General features: G+C 46.4%; 1 protein-coding gene across 1 annotated transcript in view; it reads left to right on the top strand.

Moving 5' to 3' along the window:
* The first annotated feature begins 2,370 nt into the window (after positions 1-2,370).
* The window catches only part of Vax2 (ventral anterior homeobox 2), a 36,737-nt gene continuing 13,179 nt past the window's right edge, over positions 2,371-25,928 (top strand). The window contains exons 1-2 of the mRNA XM_047521830.1: positions 2,371-2,650; positions 19,524-19,711. Coding sequence (XP_047377786.1) covers positions 2,404-2,650; positions 19,524-19,711 — 435 coding nt within the window. The 5' untranslated portion in view covers positions 2,371-2,403. The remainder of the gene's footprint in view (positions 2,651-19,523; positions 19,712-25,928) is intronic.

Raw genomic sequence — 25,928 nt, forward strand, 5'->3', positions numbered from 1 at the left:
GGATAATGGCCCTGCTTACCGGTGAGTAAGCTCAGAAACTCAGCCATGGACCCCAGAAAAGCACGCTGGAATGGAGACCTGAGTCACTGGTACGGAAAACTGCCATTAGTGAAATAAAAAAATGAAGACGGTGAAAACAGAATCCCGCAGGGTCTAGCAGGTGCTGTTCCACTTTCGTTTGCCCAGAAACCCAGGCCTCTTGTGTGGCAGGTGGAACTGTGAGATCTGGAGGTGGGGAGATGGTGTTGAGTGCTTTCTGCTTGTAATACAATTTTATGTTGGACACATCTTACTTGGATAAAAATAAACAAACTTGGGAGCCAGAAAGGAGAAAGACTAGAGTGCAGAGTGGAGGTGGCCGGCGGATGAGATGACCAGCATCCTACTGCCCTGATGGAGGTCACTGAGGAACTTGGCTACCTTCCAGGGGCCAGGCTGGGAGGGACCCAGTACAGGGCTTACAGCACATTAGTTGCAGGAATCCCCTTCAGCCAAGTTTGATTTGGCTGGGTCACACTTCCCTCAGAGCCATTCTGTAATTCTATCAACCTCCTTTCTCACCTGTCTTCCCTACACACACACTCCAACAACCTGGTTACCTGGACTTATGAACTCTCAGCTCTCATAGTTCACATTGTTCTCCCTCTGCGTACAATCGCCACCTATCCTGGGCACAATTCTTCTCTAGTCACCCACTCAAATAACTTATGGCTGCATTTCCTTCTTCTCTTCCTCTTTTCCTTCCACCCTCCCTCTCTCCTGTTTTTTTTCCACTAATATGGACCAGCAAACCTTCTCCTCTACCCTCTTTACCTTCTTCTTTTCCTGGGTCCCAAACTCTTAAAGAAGTAATTGAGAATTACCCAATTAAGTAATTGGTGAACCCCCCACCTACCTCTCTTTTGTCTAGGGACATCTGGGATTGGACCTGTACACACATCCAGTGGCTCACATGCACACACGTGTACCCTCATATACCTGCTCACCTCTCACAGGAGTCATGGAGGCACTCAGCCATGCCACAGATACTTACACCTATGTATCCACAGCCTCACTCTCACAGAAACCTCAACCAGATCCTGGCACATACTGAAACACCCTCACTAGTACTTAGCACCTGACACCCCAGCATTTCAGAGAAGGCAAGGGACTTCAAAGCTTAGAGGGTTTGTGGGGAGGGTACAGATCCTCTGGCACACACATATTTGCACGCACACTTTCCCCGGGCATTCTTTCTTTCATGCCCCTCTCTGAGTCAAAGAAAGGAAAATCCGGGCCTGGCACCTCCTGGCACTGTCTAGAGTGAAGATAAACTCGAAAGTACTGCCCACGTGGACGTCTCAGAAAGCAAAGCGCTGTGTCTAGGGTCCCTCACTACTCAGCTTTTCACAGCCAGACTCTGCCGGGCTCCATCTGTGCCCACCTCCGCGCCCGAGCTTCTTGCCCGCGTCCCAGCGGGGACCATTCCCAGGAGGCTGGACGCAGAGCAAGGGGCACGGGGGAGCTTCGCAAAAGAAAGAGCAAGGAAATGCCCGAGCTCTATCCCTGTTTCTAGGTGCAGTCCCCTTGAGTAAAACCCTCAGAGCTTCAGGGGAGACAGGGCGTTTGCTGCCAAACAAGATCTCAGTCTCATTCTTGACTCCCGGACCCGGCGGTCTGTTCGCACGTCACCCCTCCCCCACATACACACCCCAGGGTGCGGGTGTGTGGGTCTTCTCCGTGCCCGTCCTCCCATGCTTATTTACCCCACTCTCGTTCTTGCTCTCCTAGAGGGGCAGGAAGGGGCTTGTGTTCTGTGTTCATGAGTGTAGGTGTGGGTATGAATCTGCAGGGTGGCGCACTGAACCCCCGGCCTGTGGCCCTGTATCCACCCCACCCCCACCCCGCCAAGCGCTCGAGCAAGTCCAACCTCCAGTGCTCTGCTGGATCTCGCCTGGGCCGCTTTCCTCGCGCACTTTGGTTATTGATCCAGCTGAACCGGCGGGAGCGCGGAGCGGCGCTTCCCTAGGGAGGAAGGGAGTGGGGAGGGGAGTAGATTAGGCAGATAGTGAGGGGAGGTTGATAAACTTTAGGAGAAGGTGTGGGGCTTTCCTCAGAACCCCAAGGCAGCCCCAGCCTCCCTCTGCCGGGCTCCGAGCAGAGCAGAACCAGGGGTGGAAGAGTGGGGTCACCGCCCCCTCCCCCTCTTCCTCCCCTCTCCGCCTCCCGCGAGGAGCAGAGCCCCAGTGAGCCGCCGAGAGTCGGAGAACCCTGACTCCTGCCCAATCAGCAAGGAGGGGAGGAGCAGCCAGGCAGGGGCGGGGCCGAGGGAAGAGCTGTCGGGAGGGGGGCTCGAGGGGCGGGGAGCCGCGGGCTTGGCCAGCCCAGGCGGGCTAGGCTGCTGCGGAGGCAGTGGCGGCCGACATGGGCGATGGGGGCGCGGAGCGCGACCGCGGCCCTGCACGCCGGGCGGAGTCTGGCAGCGGCACTGGGCGCAACGGGGACCTCAGCGGAGCTGTGGAGTTGCAAGCTGACGCGGGTGGCGGAAGCCCAAAAGAGGTTGCCGGGACCTCGGCCTCCAGCCCTGCGGGCTCCAAGGAAAGCGGCGCAGACAGTGATGGGCAGTCCGGGCCCGGCGAGGGGGACCACTGCCGCCGTATCCTGGTACGAGGTAAGGGGACAGCCCAGGGCTCTGGTCCACGGGGCTTCTACCCCATCCCTATTCGGGCCTCCGACCTTCCTGACGCCTCCACCTTCCAGTTCACATACTCATTCATTCATCATCCGGCCTTTCTTCAGCAAATATTATTTTGAGCGTCTATTGTGTGCTGGACACCGAGCTGAGTGCAAGGGACAAAGCAGCGAATGGAAGAAGTCCCCGTTTCTCCGCCTTACTGTTCTCATCTTCTTGGGCCCGTTCCTTCTCTCTAGGCCCATCTCGGTTGGTTACTGTGGTGGAGACAGATATGGGTCTGGGGAGCAGGATGCTGAGAGCCAGGTCTCTGCCCCGTGTCCCTCAGGGCAGGTACGGAGAAAAGCATCACATGCGCTCCGCGGGGACAGGACGTGGGAGAATCAGAGTGGACAACCGCGTGAGGAAGAGGCCCAGGCTCCGCTCGGCTGCCGGGGCACTTCCTCTCTTCCTGCCCAGCCTTGTTTCCCATCCCAGGCAATAGGGATCCTCAGGAGTTGCTCCCGGGAGAGGATACCGCTCTCAAGGGGTGGCGCGCGCCGTGCTTGCCAGCCTGTGCTTTGCTGTTCCGGTTCCCACTTCCTCGCGGCGCCTGGGCCCAGCTGGCTCTCGGCGCCGCCTTCCCCCGGCCTGGCCTTTTGCGTCCTTCCCTCTCTCCCTAGCCCCCCGCTCTCCCGTCTTCTTTCCGGGCCATTTCTCAGCGCGGCACTCGCCTTCCCAGCACTCTCTTCCTGCAAGCGCCCGGGGAGGCCGAGGCTCCCAGGCCCCCAACACCAGTCTCTTACGAAGCTGAGAGGTCTGCTTTCACTTGATCTGGGCCTCGCCCATCGAGAAGGGAGGAGAAAGGAGTCTCTGGGAGCTCACCCCGAGCCGGTCCCCAGGCCTCGGCCAGAGGCTGCAGTCTGCTGCCCTCGGCCATCCTGGAGCCCGCTTTCGCGAGTAACCGCTTCCCTGAGCTCGGTCTTCGGGTCGCTAGCTCGGCTTCCTCTCGCTGCCACTTTCCATCCTCTTCTTCCTGAGCGCTTATCCTGGAAGTCACCGGGCTTCTGGAAGCGACTGACCAGAGCCGATTTCCACCTCCTCTTGAGTTTATCAAATCTGAGCTGTAGTCGGTGACCTCCAGAGGCCCGTTGGCTTCCAGGACTAGGGTAGAGCAGGAAGGCAGCCTCACATGAAGGTGAGGGACAACTGTCTCCAGCTCAGTTGCAGGGATCTTGGTTTTGGAAACACTCCTGTAGCCTGGTGTGGTCACCAGGATATTGGGTGGTACTGCTGCTCTGGGGTCAGGCTTGAGTCAAGGCAATACACCATCAGGTATTCCAGCAGGTGTGTGGACCTGTTGGGCACCTGGGATTAAATTAGATTCCATTCTGTAGGTTGTGGGATATTCCCAAGTGCAAGGTGTGAACAGTTTGGTTTCATTAAGAAAATCTGTAGGGCCTCCAGAGAGGGAGAATTGTGTCCTTCCAGACCCACATACACTACCAGGGTAAGACCCCATCACATCACATCTCATCTATGGGTGGGTATTTCCCTTTGCCAAGACAATCCTGAATTTTGAGTTCACCTACCATCCTTTCCGTTCTATTAACAGTGTGTGTAGAACAAATAAATTTTCTGTACACATGTCAATGAAATAGCTGCCAGTTGTAGACTTTTAGAAGGTGGGAGTCATAAGAGAAACTCCCTCCACCCTATTGGGTGGGACCTCCCAACCCAGACAGAAATGGAATCTCCCTATATGTAGGGCAGCTTGTGTATATCTTCAGGGGTGTACTTTTATAAATGTATCTATACACAGCAATACCATTACATTTATAAAAATACAGTGAAAATATTAAATATAAAACACAGAGAATATATTTATGCACCTAACCAAAATAAAAGGCAAATCAAGTCTTCATAAATCCCTTTTGCCCTTCCCCATTTAATGATGAGGAGGTGATTACAGACCTGAAATGACCAGGATGTCATTTACCACTAATCCCTCCTAGTCGGGGTCACCTATGCTAGTCATGGCTCAGGGTGGGGCTTTAATAAGTGAAACAGCCCTGGCTCTGGCAAAGGGAAGTCCACAGTGCCTTGGCCACAGAGTGACTGTCCCTCCCAAAGACCCTAAGTTGGCCTCTGATGATACATTCTCCCAAAGTAACTCAGAAGGAGGGCTGGGGATGTAACATAGTGGCAGAGCGATTGTCTAGCATGCTGGAGGCCATGGGTTCAATCCCCAATACAAAAATAAATAAATAAATAAATAAATCAAGAAGAAGGAAGATGTTTGCTTTTTCAGCCCTGGTTAATATTGAAGCAGGGCCCCACTCCCTCTGAGTCCTTTCTGCTTCCTTTTCATTCTGCACTCCCCTTCTTGAGGGTCCACCCCAGGGCAGCAGATCTGTTGAAGGAGTCCTTTAGCACTGGGCAGTAGGAAGACAGTTTGGGTAGAAGAATTATGCAAAGTTCATTTAGAATACTGGCCTTACAACCCTTTGAATCTGAACCAGTTCCTTTGTCTTTGTGCCTATTTCCTCATCTGTACAAAGGGACCCATAGCCCTTACCTTGAAGGGCTTGCTGTGGATCAGAGTTGCTCCCAGTTAAACTGCAAACACGCAGCAGGACCTCCATAAATACTTGTTGAAGGAAGGAGGTGGAAGTAACTCCAGGGGACCTGCAAGCCATTTCTAGTGGGTGGGGCAATGGACCTATGTGTAGGAGGCCTCTTCCAACTCACCAGTCCACCAACCCTCCCCCCACGGAATCTCTCTCTGGCTCTGGGCCCAGGGACTGGGTTGTGTTGGAAAGTGAGCAACCCAGGGGTCAAGAATTGGCTGGTGGTAAAGAAGAATCAGCTCCACCTTGCAGACCACACAGGGTGGTCCTTCCCAGTTCCGTGGCAGATGCTGCTTGACCAAGACTCCGGCCTCTGATTGCCTCGGTGAATATAGGAAGGCCGACTGTTTCTTCCTACCCTGCCTCAAAATGGAGGCTCCTTCTCCCTACATAAACGCAGAAGGGTGGCCACCGAAACCACAGGCACCTCGCATTCTCCAGCTCAGACACAGCGAAGCTTCCATCCGGACGGGAGGCCGCTCCACATCTCACGTGCACAGCCTCTTGTCCGGTGAGGGGTGTGGATGGAAGGATCTTTTGTTTTATATTTGGAAAGGGCACAGCAACCGCCGACAGGAGGCACACAGAAGAAACAGGCCTCCCCAATTCGTGGCTCGAACCTCACAAAAAAGTGGCCAGCCGTGCGCTCGCCTTTTCGTTGGAGCCGGGATCCTAGTAGAAGAGGAGGCCCAACTCTAAATCAAAACTCCCCGCAACCGTACAATCACACTCGGACGCGACTACGTGCTTTCCACATTAATCTAGATATGAATTCAACAGCTCATCTCGATAGATCCGGGAATGCTCGTCTATATTTTTATGGACAACTGTGTGGCACTGGCACTTGCTCACCCAAGGCGATCCGCGGGCCTAGACGCCAGTCTGTGGATCTGGAAACCCCATTCAAGAAGCACCTTCCCCTTCTGGAAGCGAGAGGGCCGGATAATGCAGGACCCCTCGAAGGAGTGACTCATCCATCCATCAGCAAAAAACGGTCTCGCTAGTGAACTGGTCCACGCGCTCGGTGGCTGGGGTGGGGGCATGGGGCGCGAAGCCAGGCCTCTTGTTTGAGCTGGGCAATTCCAGCGATGGGGGTGTTGGGAGGAAGGACGATTGACCTTAGTGGGATCTGGCCCCTAGGAGAATCCTCAAGCAATCCGGAATCGCGTTCCAAAACGTCAAACAATGGCGTGTACCCGGAGGGGCCCTACCTCCCTCCGACGCGTCCAAAAGCGCCACCCAAGGGGCCGTGGCCTAAGAGGCTCTGGCTGGGAGCTGACTTCGGAATCAGATGCCCTCATCAGCAAGAGGGTCTGGGCTCAGCCCCAGTGGGCATTGCTCGATTCCTACTTGAATTTCCGGAGGCCAGTGGGCCTAGAGAGACTCTGCCCCGGGCTGCAGGCCTAGCCCTGAGGAGCAGGCGTTTGGGCAACAAAGATGGAGGTCAGTGACATTTGGAATGAGCACCGAACTTCCAGTTCTGGCATCTGGGCCACCGCGGCCTGCAGTACCTTAGTCTCAAATCTGAGTCTTTTGATAGATCCGATAACCCAGGCCAGACGCCAGGCAGGGTTTGAAAGATTTAAACAGCTTATGCAGAGGACCACGCTTAGGAATTTTTATATTTGTTTTTATTTTTATCTTTTAGTTTTAGTGTTTTTGGAGAGTATCAGGTTTCTTTTGTATTTTCTTGGGATCGCTTTGTTTTTCCATTTTATTCGGGCCCTGTCATTTGATCTTTATTTTCTCCTTTATATGCTCACTGCCCTCTCCCCACCCCCAATCCCGTTCTTACCCCACCCCCACACGCAAAAGAAGCAGACCGCAGCCAAATGCGTCTTGTTGGTGGTTCTTTTCTGCCCAGTCTTCATTTTCCTGTAACTGTGCAGAGGGGGTTGGGGAGATGGATGGCTCTTCTCTCGCGCTATTTCTGCCCCTGTGTGGTACTCATCTATCTTTATCCCTCTCACACACACACACACACACACACACACACACACACACCACAGATCACCCAGGTAACCCCGTGTGGCTCTGCAGGACACGGAGGACAAAACCTTCAGAAGCCAGGGTAGGGAGTGAGTGGGTGTCTGGGACAGAGGAGAAAAGAGATCACAGCGGCGGGCATCCCCATCTTCTGTGTACCTGATTGGAGTCTTCCTCTTTGCACACCGTCTGGAAGGAGAAGGGACATCTACTTGTAAAGCAGGCCCAGACGCCATTTCCCCAATTATCCCCTGGCCCCAAGTCTCCCGCTAGTTGATACATTTAAAAATTTCTATTTTAACTTGGGAGGGATGGTAGGGGAGGGGGAACAAATGAATTTCTCCTTCTACTTCCTGTTGCTTAAAATAACGGTTGACCTGACAGTCCTCGGGGAATCAGTAGTCAGTTCCCTGGCTGCGCATCCGCTGGGTTCGGGTCCCCAGTTTGAGATGCTCTGATAAGAAGACATCTAGGATGAGTGAGTCTGCCCCGGATCTCTCGGGACCCAGGCCACCCCGTCTGGAAGGGCGGGTACAGGGGTCTCTGCCTCCCGGACTCTCCTCTCGCTGTCGGATGTCTAGTGTGGCCTGGTAGCATGGGGCACTGAGGAAAGAGGTGGCAGCGGCAGGCGGGGATCTGGCCTATAAAACTAGCGTGGGCACACCCCATCAAGTCCAGGCTGCGCGCTGGGAGGGAAGGTTGGGAGAGAAGGGCGTTGTAAGGCCCTAGAGGAAGCTTGCAAAGGCCCGGGGACTCCTCGAATCATTTTTTTCTACTTGACTTATTCCACAAACATAAATGTTCCCCTACTGTGTGCCAGACTGATTCTGGCTACGGATGCCCCCATGCAGAGACTGACTCGCTCTCCGGGACCTGCGTGGCTCCTGACCGGTTCCCGCAGCCGAGCGAGGAAGAGCCGGGCACTGAAGTCAAGAGTGCCGCGAGCCAGGTTCCCTCTATGCGGCGCCGGGACCGAGTAGGAGATGGACTGTCTGCCAAAGCCACGCGATAACCGCACGTGTTCTTAGCACGCAGTAGTCATTCAAGTATTTGTCGAATAAATAAAAGGAGACAAAATCATCAACATCATGTATTTCCCTAGGTTTGAAGCGACCAGCGCCTTTATCCAGAAGAACTCGTATGTTCTTTTACTTTTTTTTTTTTTTTACAATATCTTTATATGAAACGGTGATAATGGGTGAACACCTTGTAATTGTCAAAATATAAAGTTGACAATACCTTATATGTGGAATTTTGTTTGTGCAATTCGCAACTTTGGGAACCACTGAAACACAAAACCTGAAAAACCTTCGTCTTCCTCCCCGCCCGGCAAAGTAGTTAGCCCTCCAGGACTGGGAAGGCCACTTAAAGGTCGGGTGGGACTGGAGCGCCTGGGAAGCGCGGGGTCGCCTGCGGCTGGAGCTGAAGTGCCCTTGCTCCGGCAAAAGTAACCATAGAACAGAGAGAAATAACTGGAAAAACCTGCGTCCTTGCTTTCTGCAACTCACAACACCTGCAGCCCACGTTTGACAAGGCCAGGCAACTGAAGCTACGGTCTCTGTTTTGCGGAAAGCGTTGACCCCTCGGAGGCTCCCCCATCCCAGGCGGCCCATCGTGTCCTCCCGCCGAGCACGCCAGCCAGGGTGTGGCGGAGGACACCCCACGAGGTCCAGCCTTGGTTAGGGCTACGTTTAAAATATAGAAACGTAGATAGAGGATTTAAATTTAAAAAGTAATAAGTTCTCACGCAGGTGCAGTGGCGCACGCGGGTCGCCCAGCTACTAGGCAGGCTGAGGCAGGAGGATCGCGAATTAAAGAATTGCCTCGGTCATTTAGCGAGTCCCTGGTCAAAATAAAAATGGGGATGTAGCTCCACGATAGAGCGCCCTTCAGTCCAACTCCCGGAAGCGGGTTTTCCACGCTCATATACAAGCATAAATAAAAGCAAAATTATATTACATAGGTTATTTTTCAACTTACCTTTTTAAAAATGTATGTTTGTATATGAGCACGGAAAAAACAGTTCATGCTCTCCCTTACTGTAGGGTAAATTTTCCTTTGGTTGGAGAAAGCTTAATTTCCTTAACCTCTGGAAGAACCTTCCAATTGTTTTTCCTCAACAGGAACATTGGGAACTGAATTCCCAAGTCAAGGGGCTTTGTGCCCTTTCTGAATAGATTCATAAGTTCCTAACTTCATAAAGTTTACAGCACAATCAGAACAACATTTTCATTTCATTGTAAAACAGGTAATGAACTGATCAAAACTTTTTAAAGTCCTGACCCTGTCCCTTGTGGCCCAGTTCCCACACCACTCAAAGGCAGTCATTTTTTTTTTTGCTTTCTAATATGTTCTAGATAATTTTATGCTTATGTGAATCAATGTGGCTATTTTTTCCTTCCAATATATCTTGGGTCTTAATTTCTTGTTTGTTTTTTACAGATGCATAGTATTCTCTTTATATGGACTGGATGGACCATAATGTATATGATGTAACTTTGACCCTGTTGGTGGACATTTAGATTTTTTCTTACCTGTTGGTATTATCTATAATGCTGCAATAAATAAACTTATTCCTTGTTCACTTCCACATGTACGTGTATATCTATCAGAGAGTTCCTAAAAGTGAGTTCTTGGGTCAAAAGGTATCTGTATTTATAATTTGGGAATTATCAAATTGCCCTCCATCAGACTTAGTGCTTTACATTCCTACCAACAAGGCCTGAAAGTTCCCGTTTGTTCCACTCTTGCCTACTCAGTTCACACTAGATCTTGATAGATACTTTCAGATGATTCTGTAAAAAACATTTAGTAATTTATACCCCTAATCATATATCTTTTTACCTCCGTCAACCTTACAGGTGATAAATATTAACTCACTGGCATGTTAATTTTACTTCTTTGATAGTTAGTGAAGCTGAACATCTTTTCATGTTTATTAGCCAGTTGTATTTCTTCTGCTATTATCTACTAATTCATTTCCTTAGACCAGTTTTAGTTTTCAAATATACTTTCCTTATTGATCTGTAGGAATAATGTATTACGGAGAGTATCCTGCTGCTTTCAAGATGTGTTGCAAAATTTTTAGTTGTGATTTGTCTCTTAATTTTGTTTATGGTATCTTTTGTTTCCTGAAGTATAAAATATCTTTTTAATTATAAAGCAATTCATAATATGTAATGTTAAAGCAGAAGTTTCTTAATTTCCCTCAAGGGATACACTTTTACTCCCAGGTTTTACCTTCCAAACTTTCCCTAGTATTGAAAAATATAAATATACAAGTTATATATTGCAAAAAAAAGTATCTTTTTGCAAACTACTTTTTTCATTTAATACATTTTGTGGAACTTTCTTTTTTATTCTAATTAGTTATTCATGACAATAGAACGTGGAACTCTTTCTATCTAGAATTGCTTCACTCTTTTGAACAGTTACACAATATTCCATTATGTAACTATGATATAATTCATTTAACCAGTCCCCTATTAATGGATATTTAGGTTGGGTCTACTTTTTCACTATTACAAGCAATGTTGTAGTAAACATCTTTGTATCTTAATTTGAGCAAATGATCTTTTAAAATCTCATTTATGAAACAATTTGGAAAATGTAAAAATGTAGAATATTTTACTACATTAAGAATATTTGTTAACTGTTTCTTGGTTGTGACTATTGTAGTTAAGCTTCTTTTTTTGTTGTTCGGCGCAGTACTGAGGTTTGAACCCAGGGCCCTGAACATGCTAGGCAAGTACTTTACCACTAAGCTCAGTCCTATAGTTAAGTTTCTTAAGAGTCTTTTAAAAGAGACATGTATTTAATTATTTATAGGTAAAATAATATTATTTCTGTTAAAAATTATGTCAATGCAGAGAAATGTAGGATTGTTTCTAAGTTTATAATAGTTGAATTTGGGGGATATGTATATCAGAACTTAATATACCGTTCCTTTCTAATTTTGTTTGGAATTTGTCATATTAGAATGTTTCAAATAATAGAGAACAAGCGGGTCATGGTGGTGCAGGTCTCAGGTCTGTACCTAGTGACTTCAGAGGATGAAACAGGAGGTTCTCAAGGCTGGGAATATAGCTCAGAGGTCACACATCCCTGAGTTCAACCCCCAGTACTGGCAAAAAACAAAGGATCATTTCATGTATACATGTCACGATTATAATTATTAGATAAGTTCCTGGAAGTAACTTTGAATATCCAAGCATACACACTTAATATTATAATAGGCAGTTCCAAAATTACCCAAAAATGTAGATATACATTTCCAGCAACTGAATAGAAATATGCTATTTCTTCACATCCTTCAAACCTGGGATATACTCAGACTTTCAGAGGAAAATTTTACTAATTAAAAAAAAAAAAAACTTATTATGGACTAAAATGTACCAAACCCCAGTACTGCAAACAAAACAAAACAAAACAAAACAAAACAGAAAAGTTATTATTGGTGGTATTTTAAATTGCTAGTGAGGTTAACTAAACATATTCTAATATATTTATTCTTTGTTTTAGTTTCTTTTCCTGTGAATTAGTTACTCATGTATCTTTTACTTATTTTTCTTTTTACTATTGAAAATGCTATTTATATAATAAGGAAATGAACTCTTTCTCTGTGACATGTATTGCAAATATTCCCCAGATCTTTTTCTTTTTTAAAAAATTTTGGTTTTGAATTTTTTGTTTCTAAATTGAAATTTAAACTGTAATCACATCTAATGGTTGTTTCCCTTTGGGCTTCTAGATTTTAGTTCCTGACTGGAAAGTTTTTCTCTCTCCAAAGTTAAAAATACTGTGCACACACACACACACACACACACACACACAAATGGCATAGTATTTGCATAGCACATTCTACTTTTTATCTATTATTATTATTATTTTAGTGCTGGGAATCAAACCCAGGGCCATGCACATGCTAGGCAAGCCTCTGAGCTATATAACACAGAGCTACCCTCTCAGCAGCCCCCTCCCCACAACATAAAAATTGTATAGTGATCACATTATATGTGTGGATAGGTCAAGAAAGATATTGTCTCACTTAAAAGTAAACACATTTAACCTCCGGGGGACTACCTGGTGCTAGGTAGAAATTCAAGTCAAGGAGGGCTTTATGGGAGTCCATCTGCAGAGGCCCAAGGAGGGGTTTTACATGGACATGGAGGTTGGGAGCATAAGGTAAGTATTATCAGTTCAGGGGGTCATCACCTCTTCCAAGCAAAGACTTTGGGGACAAAATTCATTCTCTCCTTTCCTCTAAACTCACCCTTCTTTGCAAAAGACCTGAGGGGGCAGCAAAATTCAGGACTCATTTCATTTAGACTCCAGCGTTTTCACCCTCACAGCTGCTGAAGGAGGTCCTGGAATGGAAGTTACCCCTCCTTCCTCTGCTTCCCCCAGACTCCACCCAGGAAAGAAGCAACCCAGGGAAAAGAGCAATTCAGAAGGGGCAAATTCAGGGAAGAGCGTCAATAAGAATGGGCTAGATTTTTCTGCAAAGACAACTCCAATCTCCGAGACTTAAACAAAACAAGTGCATTTCCACTCACAGGAGAAAGCTGTCCTACTGGGCAGGGGCTCATCTTGGAACTCAGAAGCCAGGATTGACAGTGCTCATCCTCCCTCCTGTTCCCAGGACCATCACTGTTCCACAGTAGGGCAGAGGGAGGGGGCAATGCACACACGCTGCTGATTGGTTTGGGTTATTCGAAGGAGGGACAGTAATACCCCCTAATTTGTTTTATTGTTTTCTCAGAGCTTATCACCATACCTATTTTTTAAAATTATTTTTTATTAAAAATAAATCATTTTAAATTTATTATATCTCCCTTCCCACCACAAGATCTAAGGAAACAGAACCTTATCTATTTGCTCATTCCTGTATCCCCAGACCCTAGAATAGTACTTGAAGCATAGTAAGTAGTTATTAAATGTATGTTGAATATATGGTTGTCTTTATGTAGATGGGATAATACTACCTATATTATTTTGTAAGTGACTTCCTTATACTTAATGTCAGTTTGTAGAACTATTGCTTCATTCTTTTTAATTGCTATATCTTATAGTATGAATGTATTATAATTTGATCAGTCATTTCCCTTGTGGGAAACATTGAGGATGCTTTCAAATTTTCAATATTTTGACCAATGCTGCAACAAACATCATTGTCATGTATATCTTGGAGCACATTAGTGGATGTTGGTCTAGGACAAATACCTACTAAAATATAATCACTGGAACAAAAGCTATGTGCATCTTTCATCCTGATAAATGTAATCTTAAAAGGTTGTAACAATTTATGGTCCTACCAGCTGGGTATAGGAGCATGAATTTTCCTACAGTGCACCATTGCTTTATTAATCACTTTTATTTTTTTAACTATGGATTGAATCCAGGGGCACTTAACCACTAATCCACTTCTCCAGTTCCTTTTTTTTTTTTTTTTTTTTTTTGGGTGCTGGGGATTGGACCCAAGGCCTTGTGCTTACAAGGCAAGCACTCTACCGACTGAGCTATCTCCCCAGCCCCTCTTTTTTTCTTTTTTTAAAGTCTTGCTAAGTTGCTTAGGGACTCACTAAATTACTGAAGCTGGCCTTGAACTTGCAATCTTCCTGCCTCGGCCTCTCCAGTCACTGTGCCACTGTGACTGGCTATTAATTACTTCTTAATGATTTTTTCCATCTCATGGGAGATAAATGGCTTTCCATGGCTGCTTGAACTTGCATTATGCTGATATGAAGTTATGCCCATCTTTTCATGTTTATTGGCCACTTGGATGTCTTTTTCTGTGAATGATCCAGATAAATTTTTGAGCATTTTTTCTACTAAGCTATTTCCCTTTAAAGAAAAAAAAAATCACTATTGGAACCAGGCACAGTTGTACGTACCTGTAATCCTGGCAACTCGGGAGGCTGAGGCAGGAGGGTTGAAAATTCAAGGCCAGCCTCAGCAATTTAGGGACACCTCCAGCAATTTAGGAAAGCTCTGTCTCAAAATAAAACATAAAAAGGGCTGGGGATGTAGCTCAATGGTAAAGTGCCCCTGGGTTCAATCCCCAGTACCAAAAAAAAAAAATCATTTCTTAAACTGGGGATATAAGTTGGTGGGAGAGTTTGCCTAGCATGTGTGAGGTTCACAGGAGAGAGACAGACAGAAAGAGTGAGTGAGAGAGATAGAGAGAAAGAGAGAGAGAGAATTATAAGGGAAAATTATTTGTGATTGTATTGCATTTTGTATATTCTGGCTATTATTTGTGTGTGTCCTTCAAAAGTATTTTCTTCAAGCAGGGCATGGTGGTGCATGCCTGTAATCTCAGCTACTAAAGAGACTGAGGCAAGAGGATTGAAAGTTCCAGACCAACCTGGGCAACTTAATGAGACCCTGTCTCAAAATGAAAAAATAAAAAGGGCTGGGTATGTAGCTCAGTGATCGAGTGCTTGCCTAGCATGCAAAAACCCCTGGGTTCAATCCTCAGTACCGCTCCCCGCTTTTTAATAGTTTGTTTTAAAAAAAAAAAGTATTTTATTCAAACTTTTTTTTGTTTTAATTTTACCTTGGTTTGGGTGCTTCTTTCATACCAATTTTTAGTTTTAACACAGTCAGACGCATCCTTTGTGTTTTCTTCACAGACTCCAGTGTTCTGTCTTGCTTAGAAAGCACCTAATAGTCTATGATCCACATTGTAATCTATTTGAAACTTATTATTTATGGTGTGAGACAGGAATTTAACTGAATTTTATTCCAACTAGATGATTTATGGCCATCAATCTACTTACCTCTATTTATCAACTAGCATGACCTGTCCCATTTAGAATGTTCTTTATGGTAAAGTCCATCACTGGGGGTGTGTGTGTGTGTGTGTGTGTGTGTGTGTGTGTGTGTGTGTGTGTCTAATGATGTGGACTTCATTCCCTTGTTTCTCAATATTTAGTCATTTGAGCACTGTCTCCACTTCTGTTATTCAATGTATTTACTTAATATTTTAGCCTAATGCATTTTAAAACTAAATACTTATTTTGACTCAACCCTAAGCATGCAAAACCATGCATTTAAATTTTTTCTAGTAAACATAAAATAAATAATTTTTGAAATGACAAGTATTTATCATGTGATATTTTACATCCTCTTACAATCCACAAGCAGAATGCAGGGCCACTTTGGGGAAACACTACTGCATTCTTTTCAATGATGAATTTGTCCATTTCTACAATAACACATCACTCTAGCGTTATGGCATGTTTTTGAAATAATTTTTATTTTGAAATAATTATGGTTACCAGAATTTGTAAAAATAGTATGGAGAGGCCCCACATATCCAACCACTCAGCAGCTTCTCCCCCCGAGGACATCTCAGGCGCCTATAGCATATTACCAAAAAACAGGAAATTGATATGCACACAGTATAATTAACTGGACCTTCCTCTGGTTTCTCACATTTTCCTTGTGCTCATTTTTATGTCCCTGTATATAGTTTTGTGCCCTTTTATCATATTTAGAGACCCAAAGAGCCACCATCACTTCTGAAATATAGAACAGCCATGTCCTCACAAAGGAGCTTCCTCAGGCTATTTATGGTCACATCCTCTCTCTGTCCCCACACCCTGGAAACCACTGATCTGTTCTCTGCCTCCATAATTTTGTCATTTTGATGTTATTTACATAGAACCATAGAGTACATAATTTGGGGACACTGACCTTTTTCACTCAGTATAACTCTGAGTAAATTGTGTGTATCAATAGTTCTCCCATTTTATTGCTAATAGTACCCATTGTGTGAATTTATCAGTTTTTTTTGTTTTGTTTTGTTTTGTTTTGTTTTGTTTTACCTACTAAGAACATCTTGTTTGTTTCCATTCAGGGGCTATTACAAAGAAAGCTGCAACTGGGGAGTAAGGTGGTGCACACCTGTAATCCCCGCTACTTAAGAGGCAGAGGCAGGACATCACAAGGTCAAGGCCACTAAGTGACACCCCTTTTCAAAATAAAAAGGGCAAGGCATGTAGTTTAGTGGTGAGCACCCCTGGGTTCAGTCCCCTGTACCATGAAGAAGAGAAGGAAGGAAGAAAGGAAGGAAGGAAGGAAGAAGTAAGTAAGGAAGGAAGGAAGGAAGGAAGGAAGGAAGGAAGGAAGGAAAGGAGGGAGGGAGGGAGGAAGGAAGGAAGGAAAGCTACTGTGTGCATTTGGTATAGGTTTTTGTGTGACCATAAGATTTCATTTCTTACCAGGTGCCGTGGTGCACGCCTATAATCCCAGTGACTCAGGAGGCTGAAGCAGGAGGATCACAAGTTCAAGGCCAGCCTCAGCAACTTAGTGAGACCCTGTCTCAAAAAAATAAAAAGGACTGGGGATATAGGATCAATAAGAGCACACCTGGGTTCAATCTCCAATACCAAAAAAGAAAAAAAAAAGATTTCATTTCTCTGGAATAAATGCTCAGGAATTGCATCACTGGGTTGCTATGTGTATGTTTAACTCTTCAAGAAACTGCCAAACTAGTTTCCAGCGTGACTATACCATTCCACATTCTCACCAGCAAAGTACAAGATTTCCAGTTTCCCAGCCTTTGGTTTTCAGTATTTTGGGTTGTCTTTTCTAACAGATGTTTCACATTGTGGCTCTAATTTACTTTCCCCTAATGTGGGTGATTTGGAACATCTTTTCATGTGCTTATTTGTGTGTTGTGTTTTGATATCTGATGGCAAGTCTGAGATTGTCTTTCTTGTATGGTACCCTGAGGGAGACCTTAAGCTGAACTTGGTCACTCCCTGTTGCCTCTTGTAGTAAGAGGAAATGATGGGTTTGAATATGGAATGGTGAGGGAGTCCACTCAGGAGCTCCAGAGTGGGCTCTGGGCAGGTGCCTCCCCCAACAGGTGTGGCAGCAACATGCCCCCCCCGCCCCGCCCCCCGTCTGTGCCCTCAGGTCACATTTCATAGAACCATAAAATGCCTTTTAATAAAATGCCTTTGGGATGGATTCAGTTGGGGCATCGTAAGGAAGTTCTGAGTCTGGTCTCCTAACTGGTAATGATGAAACCCCAGCAAAGGGACTAACCTGGTCACAATGAAGTCACAAATATTACTCTATTTTTTTAAATGTGGAAATAAGAAGCCAGTGGTCCCTACACCACTCGAAGAGCAGAGCCCTTATCTGGTGGATGTGCAGGACCTGGCCTGGGTTGGTAGAGCGGGGACACCTCTGAGCAGTCACTGTGTTCACCATCCTGACTCACCTTCTCCCTGGGATTGACTGTGAACATGAAGATGCTTGAGAACCTGGGAGATCAAGGGCAGGACCTGTGAGCCAGGATCCCTGAGAAGCCAACACCCACTGGCACTACTGGAGGCAGAAGAGGGTCAGCTCATGGGCTGGGGTAGGAGGGAGGGGGTTCAGATTTCCCTCTAGAGCAGGGATTCTAAAGTTGACCACAGTCCCTGTGAATTGGGAGGAGCCTCCTGGCAGACAGCACATCCCAAACGCAGCTCCTTTCTCATGTTCTCAGGGGAATGAGGTACCCTTCCAGAAGATTCCATTTTTACCAATGCCCAAAGTCTCCTCGTTGTAACCTATCGACTGATTAAAGACTGTAAAATAGGATATTCATGAAGTAATTCTAGTTTATTGAACACTGTCAGTGTGGCCTTGAGTAAGTCAATTAAATCATACTCCTCTATTTCTGCATCTGTAAAGAGAGGAGAATAATAGTATTAATGACATTGAAATAGTGTCTGGGCTGGAGTAAGTACTGCAGAAATATCAGCTGTTCTTAGGACTAAAATGTGAGCAGACACCACCACTACAGCTTCTGGCTACATTGGAAACACCAACTGTGAGCGCCCCCTGGAGGGAGTTTGAATTCGTGCAACTGTGAAGGGCTGTTGTTCCTGGGCTTCTGCAGGGCTGCCTTGGGTTGAGCTTTCTGTTGCCATTCTTTCTTTGTGATGGTAAATCACTGTTAGTCTGGCGTTCTTCTGGAGTGTTTGGTAAATCCTACAGGGTATGATCCTGCATATTTCCACGATCTGATTTTTAACAGTAGATTCTAATGACTAGATTTCAAGTCGGCAGTGTGTGTGGTTTAAACATGGATAGTCTCTACCCCTATAGTTAATGTATAAATATCACCACCACCTTCCTCCAAATATTTTACTTTTCTGAACACTTTGTGATGTTTTTAAGTGGGAATATGTAATGAATGTGGGCTGCAAGCAGGGTTTCCAACCTCTCTTAAATGGTCCCTCCAGTACTGGAGATCCTGCACATAGAGGTAACTGATCCAGAGCCCTGGAGTGGCACCACTATTAAGTTACACAGGGAGTGTTTGAAGTCCCCTCTGGAAGGTCCCCAGCATCTTGGTGTGGTGGCAGTTGTCCTCGGGCTCCTCCTGGGGATCCCAGCTCCCTGTTCTGTCCTCTACCCCATACCAGCTAACCTCTTCATGAACCCCAGCAGGGTCTGTGAAGCAGAGTGCACACACACACACACACACACACAGCCCAAAGTTGGGATCTGGTCCTGGACATCTCTAGTAAATCTTGCCTCACGGATCACACCCAATCTAATCCATTCCATTTTTTTCCTCCATACTTGAAGACTGAGTATATGTCTTCCACTAGTTTCTTAGTCTGCTAAAGGAGCAGAATCCTGACTGGGGCAGAGTGAGTCCTTTCCACCCTGGCCATGATAGTAGACCTGACTTTTTTTTTTTTTTTTTTTGGTACCTAGGGGCACTTAACCAATGAGCCACATCCCTAGTCCTTTTTCATATTTTATTTAGAGACAGGGTCTCAATGAGTTGCTTAGGCCCTCACTAAGTTGCTGAGGTTGGCTTTGAGCTCTCAATCCTCCTGCCTCAGCCTCCTGAGTTCCTGGGATCATAGGCATGTGCCACCATGCCCAGCCCCCAGTACTTTTTATTTTGTTTTGAGAGAGGATCTTGCTAAGTTGTGGATGTTAGTCTCAAACTTGTGATCCTTCTGCCTCAGGCTCCCGAGTGGCTGAGATGACAGACCCATGCCACTCTGCCCAGCTAGACCATTCACAGATGCCCACTCACATACATATACCCATTAGATGCAACATTCTGCATTAAGCCGTTGAGGAAACGGGGCCCAGAGAAGGTGAACAATTTGTCGGAGGTCACACAACCAGACCCCAGCCTGAGAAGTTCCTTGTTAGGCTCTTACCAAGATCCTTGTTGGTAACCTAACCCAGCTAGTGATCTAACCTGACTCCCTTTGTGGCCCCTGCAGATGCCAAGGGGACCATCAGGGAAATTGTCCTGCCCAAGGGCTTGGACCTGGACCGGCCCAAGCGGACGCGCACATCCTTCACTGCTGAGCAACTGTACCGCCTGGAGATGGAGTTCCAGCGCTGCCAGTACGTGGTGGGCCGTGAGCGCACTGAGCTGGCCCGCCAGCTGAACCTCTCAGAGACCCAGGTAAGAGGCAGGCCCAGCCTCTCCACCCTGTCCTGGTCTCCCTGGAGTTCCTTGGGGTATGCGACCTGGGCTGCTACAGGCCAAGCTTTGGAGGTATTCAGACATGTACAGGCAGAGACCTAAAGCTCTAGGCAAACCAGAGCAAAGACAGTACCAAGAGAGCTGGTAAATGCCAACAGTAGGGGGCCTTGGGTGGAATATGGGAAAAGGCTTGAGAAATGGGGGGCATTAAAATGCAGGGAGTGGCTTAGGAGGGTGTCAGCATGAAAGAGGAGCCCCAAGGAGGGACATGAGGGGTTGGCATGTTGGAAAAATGGTTCTGAGAAGACACCATCATGGTGGCCCTCACACCCACAATCCCAACTACTTAGGAGGCTGGGTGGGGTTGATCGCCTGAGCCCGGGAGTTCAAGACCAGCCTGAGCAACACAGTGAAACCCTGTCACAAAAAACAATTCTGGGGAGAGATGAGATATGACACAGTAGGTCTGGGGAACTCCAGCTTCCCCACCCTCTGTCACCTTCCCTTCTTCTCAGTGTACCTTAGTCCCTATTATGCACAGTGAGGTCTGAACACGCCCTTCACCTGGAAGGGCTGCCTTTTTAACAACAGTACTCTTAGCCTTAGGAAAACTTTTGTAAACTGAGCACCTACCCCATGTGAATGGAAACAATTCAAGCTGGCACTAGAGCTATGAAATAATCATCATAGTACTTGGTACTCACACATGCCCAGGCACCAGGTGCTCTGTGTGTTAGTTAACTAATCGCTCACAACAATCACATGATACTGGTGTATTATTCCACTTGACAGATGAGGCGAGGCCATGCCCAAGGTCATTCAGCTAATAATTCCCAGAACTGGGCTCTGGACAATCAGTGTGGCACCTTTAGGTATAACCTGGCCCACCTGCCTTGAGCTTATCAAAGAGTCATTCAAAAGTCAGGCACATGGCACAGTCTGCCATCCCAGCTGCTCAGGAGATTGAGGCAGGAGGATCACAAATTTGAGGCCAGCCTCAGCAACTTAGTGAGACCCTATCTCAAAATAGATTTAATAGGGTTGGGGATGTGGCTCAGTGGTAGAGCACCTGCCTAGCATGCACGAGGCCCTGGGTTCAATCCCTCGCGCCAAAATAAATAAATAAATAAGGACACAGAGACCCTTAGTTTAGATATAGCTCTAGCAGTTTGGTCTCATGAATGAGGGAGATGAACCAACACACAGAATGCTAACAATGGACAAGAAAGGATTTCTAAAGGGAAGAGACAGGAGGAGAGGAAGCCGGCTGAGCGTTCTGGGTTCCTTCCCAGGAGCACTGCAGGAGACTGCATGAGGCCTCTCCGTGTGCCGCTGCTGTTTTTCCCTTGGCCAGGCTCTTCTTCCCTCAGCAGAATCCTCCAGCTTTTCAACTCACACCAACAGAGCACTGCCCAGCGGGGTGGTCTGATGGACCTAGCTGTCCTGGTCCCCTTGAGGGTTGAGCAGGTTCCTCCTGGGTAAACCAAAAGCTCCAAGGGCTGCAGAGGGAAGAAGGGCAAGGGCAAGGGAGGATGGGGAGCAGCTGCTGTTCTGCAGGGCAGGTCATCTCCTCCTGGTCTTGGTTTGCTCCTGCTGCCACTGCAGAGTTCCCCAATAAGCCAGCTGGGCCCTGCATCCAGCTGGTTGGGCCAGGGGCTGAGAAGCCAGGCTTGCGCTCAGAGACGAGGCTGCAGTAGCTGGCCAGGCAGAGCTCCTGGGGAAGTCAGGGGGACACCCCCATCCCTGCAGTTTAGGCCTAGGTCAACACCTGCCCTTCCCTTTGCCCTAATCACCCTCTCTCACCTAGTTTTGCCCTAAACTCTCCCCTAAAACTGTGCTCTCCAGGTACCTCAGATGCCCAAATCAGCAGCTCCTTCTGGGTCCTCATCCTTCCCTTGCCTGGCACCTGACCTCATATCCAGCCTTGACACTCGAAGGTCATCTGAAGCCCCTCTTTTCCAGCAGACCTTCCCTAAGGCTTCTTGACCTCATCCCAAGATGATTTTCCACAGCTTGACCTTAAAGTGTGTGTTTGTGTGTCTGTATGTTGTGGTGGCACAACCGGTATGCACTGCCCAAGGACAAGAACATGTTTGAAAGCCTTGTCTCTTCTGCAGGCTCCCTTGGGGAGCCCAGAGCAAGCTAGCCTCGTGGTGGGCCCTCGCAAATCCTCAGCTTCTTGCCTACTGCTTACACCCTCCTTTCTCTTCCAGATACTGGGATTGCGTAATGGTATAAATGATGTGCAGCTAACATTTTCTGGGAACTTCCCATGCACAGTACCCTTCCTGACAGGTTTTGTCCTCGCCACAACCATGGGAAATTGGTGTGAGGTGTTTCTTCTCACACCAACAATGGTGTAGGTTCCAACACCACCCCAGCCAGTTCTCCAAGTCTCTGACACCAACTGAATGTCTTAACGATCCCATTCTGACACAAATTCCCAGAGTTATCACAGACCCCACCAGTCAAGGGTAGACATGTAACTCAGTTCCACAGCAGACACTAGTGACAAGTCCCAGGAACCATCTATGCTTCTGACCCAGTGACCCTGAATTTGGGGCTTCCACATACCCTTCTTGAGGTCCGATTTCACTAGAATGACTTGCAGAGCTTAGGATGACACTTCACTTCTTTGTGTAGTTTATTATGAAGGATACAAGTCCGTCTAGGAATGGAACAACCACCTGACCCATCTATCCCACTCCTCCATATTAATCTTAAAGATGCCAAGTCAGCATACTCTAGCATACCCATGTTTATAGCAGCACAAGTCACAGCAGTCAACTGTGGAGCCCACTTAAATGTCCATCAGTGGATGAATGGTTAAAGAAAATTGGTATAAATACACAATGGAATTTTATTCAGTCATAAAGAATAAAATTATGTCATTTGCAGGAAAATGGATGGATCCTGAGAATGTTATGTTAAGAAATTCAGAAAGTCAAGGGTCTTATACTTTCTCTCATATGTGGAAACTACACAGGAAAAAGGAAAAGAAAGTTTGGGGGGAACTCAGGAAAACTGAAGGAGACCAGCAGAGTAGAGGAAAGGAACCAGGGGAAGGGAGTAGGAAGGGAAAGGGGAAATACTGAGGAACAATATTGACCAAATTATATTGTTATATTGTGTGCATGTCCGAATAGTAACAATGAATCCCACCATTACTTATAGTTAAAATGCACCAAGAAAATATGGGGAAAAATTTAAAATAAAAATAAAATTGATTCTAAAAAAATAAAGGATATAAGTCAGGTAGAGTCAAGTGGAAGAGGGGCACAGGTCAAAAGGATGGAAGGGGAGGGGCTTCCATGCTTCTTCAGTCCCCCACCCTCCCAGCACTTCAATGTGTTCCCCAAACAGACTTCCAATCTCCAGCCTCCTCCCTTCCTTAGAGGATGCCGAAAGTTCCCACCTTATAATCGTGTGTTGAGTCTTTCTGGGACCAGCCCCCATCCTGAAACTCTAAGGAGCAGGAGTCACCCAAAAGAATAAATTCAGGTGTGGTTCAGTATGAATAACAAAAGACACTCCTGTATTCAGAACACTTGAAGGGTTTAGGAACTCTGTGCCAAACCGGAGGCAAAGACCAAACATTCCTTTCATTTTATTTTATGTTCTGTTTTCCACTGGGGATTGAACCCAGGGATGCTTTACCTCTGAGCTACATTCTCAGTCCTTTTCATTTTTTGTTTTGAGACAGATTCTTGTTAAGTTGCTGAGGGTCTCGCTAAATTACTGAAGCTGGTCTGGAACTTTCAATCCTCCTGCCTCAGCCTCCCTGGTCCTTGGGATTACAGGTGTGCCCCACTGTGTACCTGGCCAAACATTTCTTGTTACACTGCAATAGGTCTTTATTATTTTCACCTTGAATAGAAGGAAACTGAGGCACAGAAAAGCTGAAAAACTTGCTCAAAATTTAAAGTAGGCACATTCATTTGCTCATTTAATCTTTAAAAAGAATTGGCTTTGTGGGTAATGTTATCCCATTTAAGAAAACTGAGCCTCAGGGAAGTTAATTAACTTGCCTAACATTATTTAGCTAGAATTCTATGGAATTCGTAGTACATTCCCCAGTACTTTTGTTAAAAAATATTCTTAAGTGCCTACTACATGTCAGGTGCTGTTTTAAGGCCCAGGAGATGTAGCAGAATTTCAGAGTGCTATGAGGGATATAAAACGAGGTGCATGGTAGAGACTCAGAGGAAAACTTTTATCCACATAGTCAGGGAAGGACTCTTCAAGATGACACTGAGCTTAGACCTGAATGACAGGTAAAAGATAGCCAGAGAAAAGTCAAGGCAGAGGGTAACTCTTCTTGGGACCTGGCATAGAATGTTCTAGAAGTGTCAGAAGGCCAGCATGACTGGAGTTAGAGGTTAATAGGTTAAGTATGTCAGGGCAGGTCATGTAGTGCTTATAGCCAAAGGTAAGGCCTTAAAGGGAAAGTGACATAAGATGATTGGCATTTTACAGAAGTCACTGGACACAGAATGGACCACAGGGGACAAACGTGGGCAAGTTAGTGGCTACTAACATGGTACCTTGAGCAGAGTGGTGGTAGAAGAGAGAAGTGGAATAATCTGAGTTGTACCCCAACTTGGAGATAGAACCCAACTCAGGACGTGCATGGGTGAGGGAAAGGAAGTCGTTTGGCTTGAACACCGGAGTGGATGGCAAAACCCTTTATGAGGTTGAGAAAGTTGTGAAGGAGCAGAGCAGTGGGAGCATAACCAAGAGTTTTCCTTCCATCACTAAAGTTTGAGATCCAAGTGGAGATGTCAGGAAGGAATGTCAGATTTTTTTTTTTTTTTTTTTTTTTTTTTTTTTTTTATCAGAGTCAGGGGGCTGGATTTCCTCAAATTTACCTGAGGAACTTCTTGGTCAAGGGCCCTTTCCAGGGGAGGGATAAGAGATTCCTTCAGGTGTGCTCAGACAGTGAATGGACTATGAAGGGATTAAAAAAGAAAAGGAGGCCCAATCTTGTGGAAGTCTAAGGAGAGGAACCGTGGTGCAGCCAGGTCCGGGAGAGTCTGGATACGAGGGTTCTTTGACCCAAGGGCTTCAGAGCCTGGTGCTCTCGGACCTTCTCTGGTGCTACACTGAAGGTGCTGTCTGTTGCTCTCCAAATGCTGGCATATCCTTCTGTCTGTCCTCTCCACCCACTGCCAGCCAGCATCTCTACTCCCTTCCCTATATGCCAGGAGGACCCAGGCATGGTCCTTATTTGATCAGGCAGAGAAAAGTGAGCTTGCCCCAGGTCCGTTCTCATTTCTAGTCTCTACCTTAATCTCTGTGTGCCCAGTTACGTTGAATCGTGTGCCTACGTAAAACTCAGAGCCCACCTGCAAGACCAGGTGTGCAGAATAGTGAGGCCCTTCCCTCGGCTCCTGACACCACCGGGGCTCTGCGGGATGAAGTCCATGCAATGTAGGCGCAGTGAACAAGACGCTCTGCCTTGGCCTTGCCTAGACCCTGTGCTGTGTAGGGAGAGGGGTCTCACACAGGTTTCTCTCTTGGAACCGTTAGAACTCATACCCGTCCTCGTCCCTCATGGTGACATGTGCTGAAAGCTTCTCTCAGTGATAAAGTCAGAGAACAGACAGTCCCACTTTGTCATTCTTGCTCTTAGGAAGTAACCTCCTAATATACTTGGCTACCATGTTTTGTTTAAAAAAGAAAGAAAGTTGGAGTTGGTGCTGTAGTGCACACCTGTAATCCCAGCAGCTCCGGAGGCTGAAGCGGGAGGGTCACAAGTTTGAGGCCAGCCTCAGCATCTTAGTGAGACTTTGTCTCAAAACAAAATCAGAAGTTTTGAGGATGTAACTCAGTAGCACAGCACTTGCTGAGAAAGTGTGAAGTCCTGGGTTCAATCTCCAATACTGCAAATACTATTATTACTCTAGTACTACTACTACTAATATTATTATTATTACTATTACTATTATTATTATTATTATACTTCAATTTCAAGCCAGGCATAGTGGTTTACACTCAGGAAGCTGAGCTAGAAGGATCTTGAGTTTAAGGCCAGCCTAGGCAACATAGTAAGACCCCAGCTCAAAAAAACAAAAAGAAAAAAAGAGAGAGAGAAAGAAACTTCAATTTTACTATGCTAATCATTATTAACCCATGGAGTCATCACACACACACAAAAAAAAAACTATGAGAAGACGTTCATATGATCCCCATTTCA

The sequence above is a fragment of the Sciurus carolinensis genome, chromosome 13, assembly GCF_902686445.1.
Source record: "Sciurus carolinensis chromosome 13, mSciCar1.2, whole genome shotgun sequence".
Classification (NCBI taxonomy): Eukaryota; Metazoa; Chordata; class Mammalia; order Rodentia; family Sciuridae; genus Sciurus; species Sciurus carolinensis.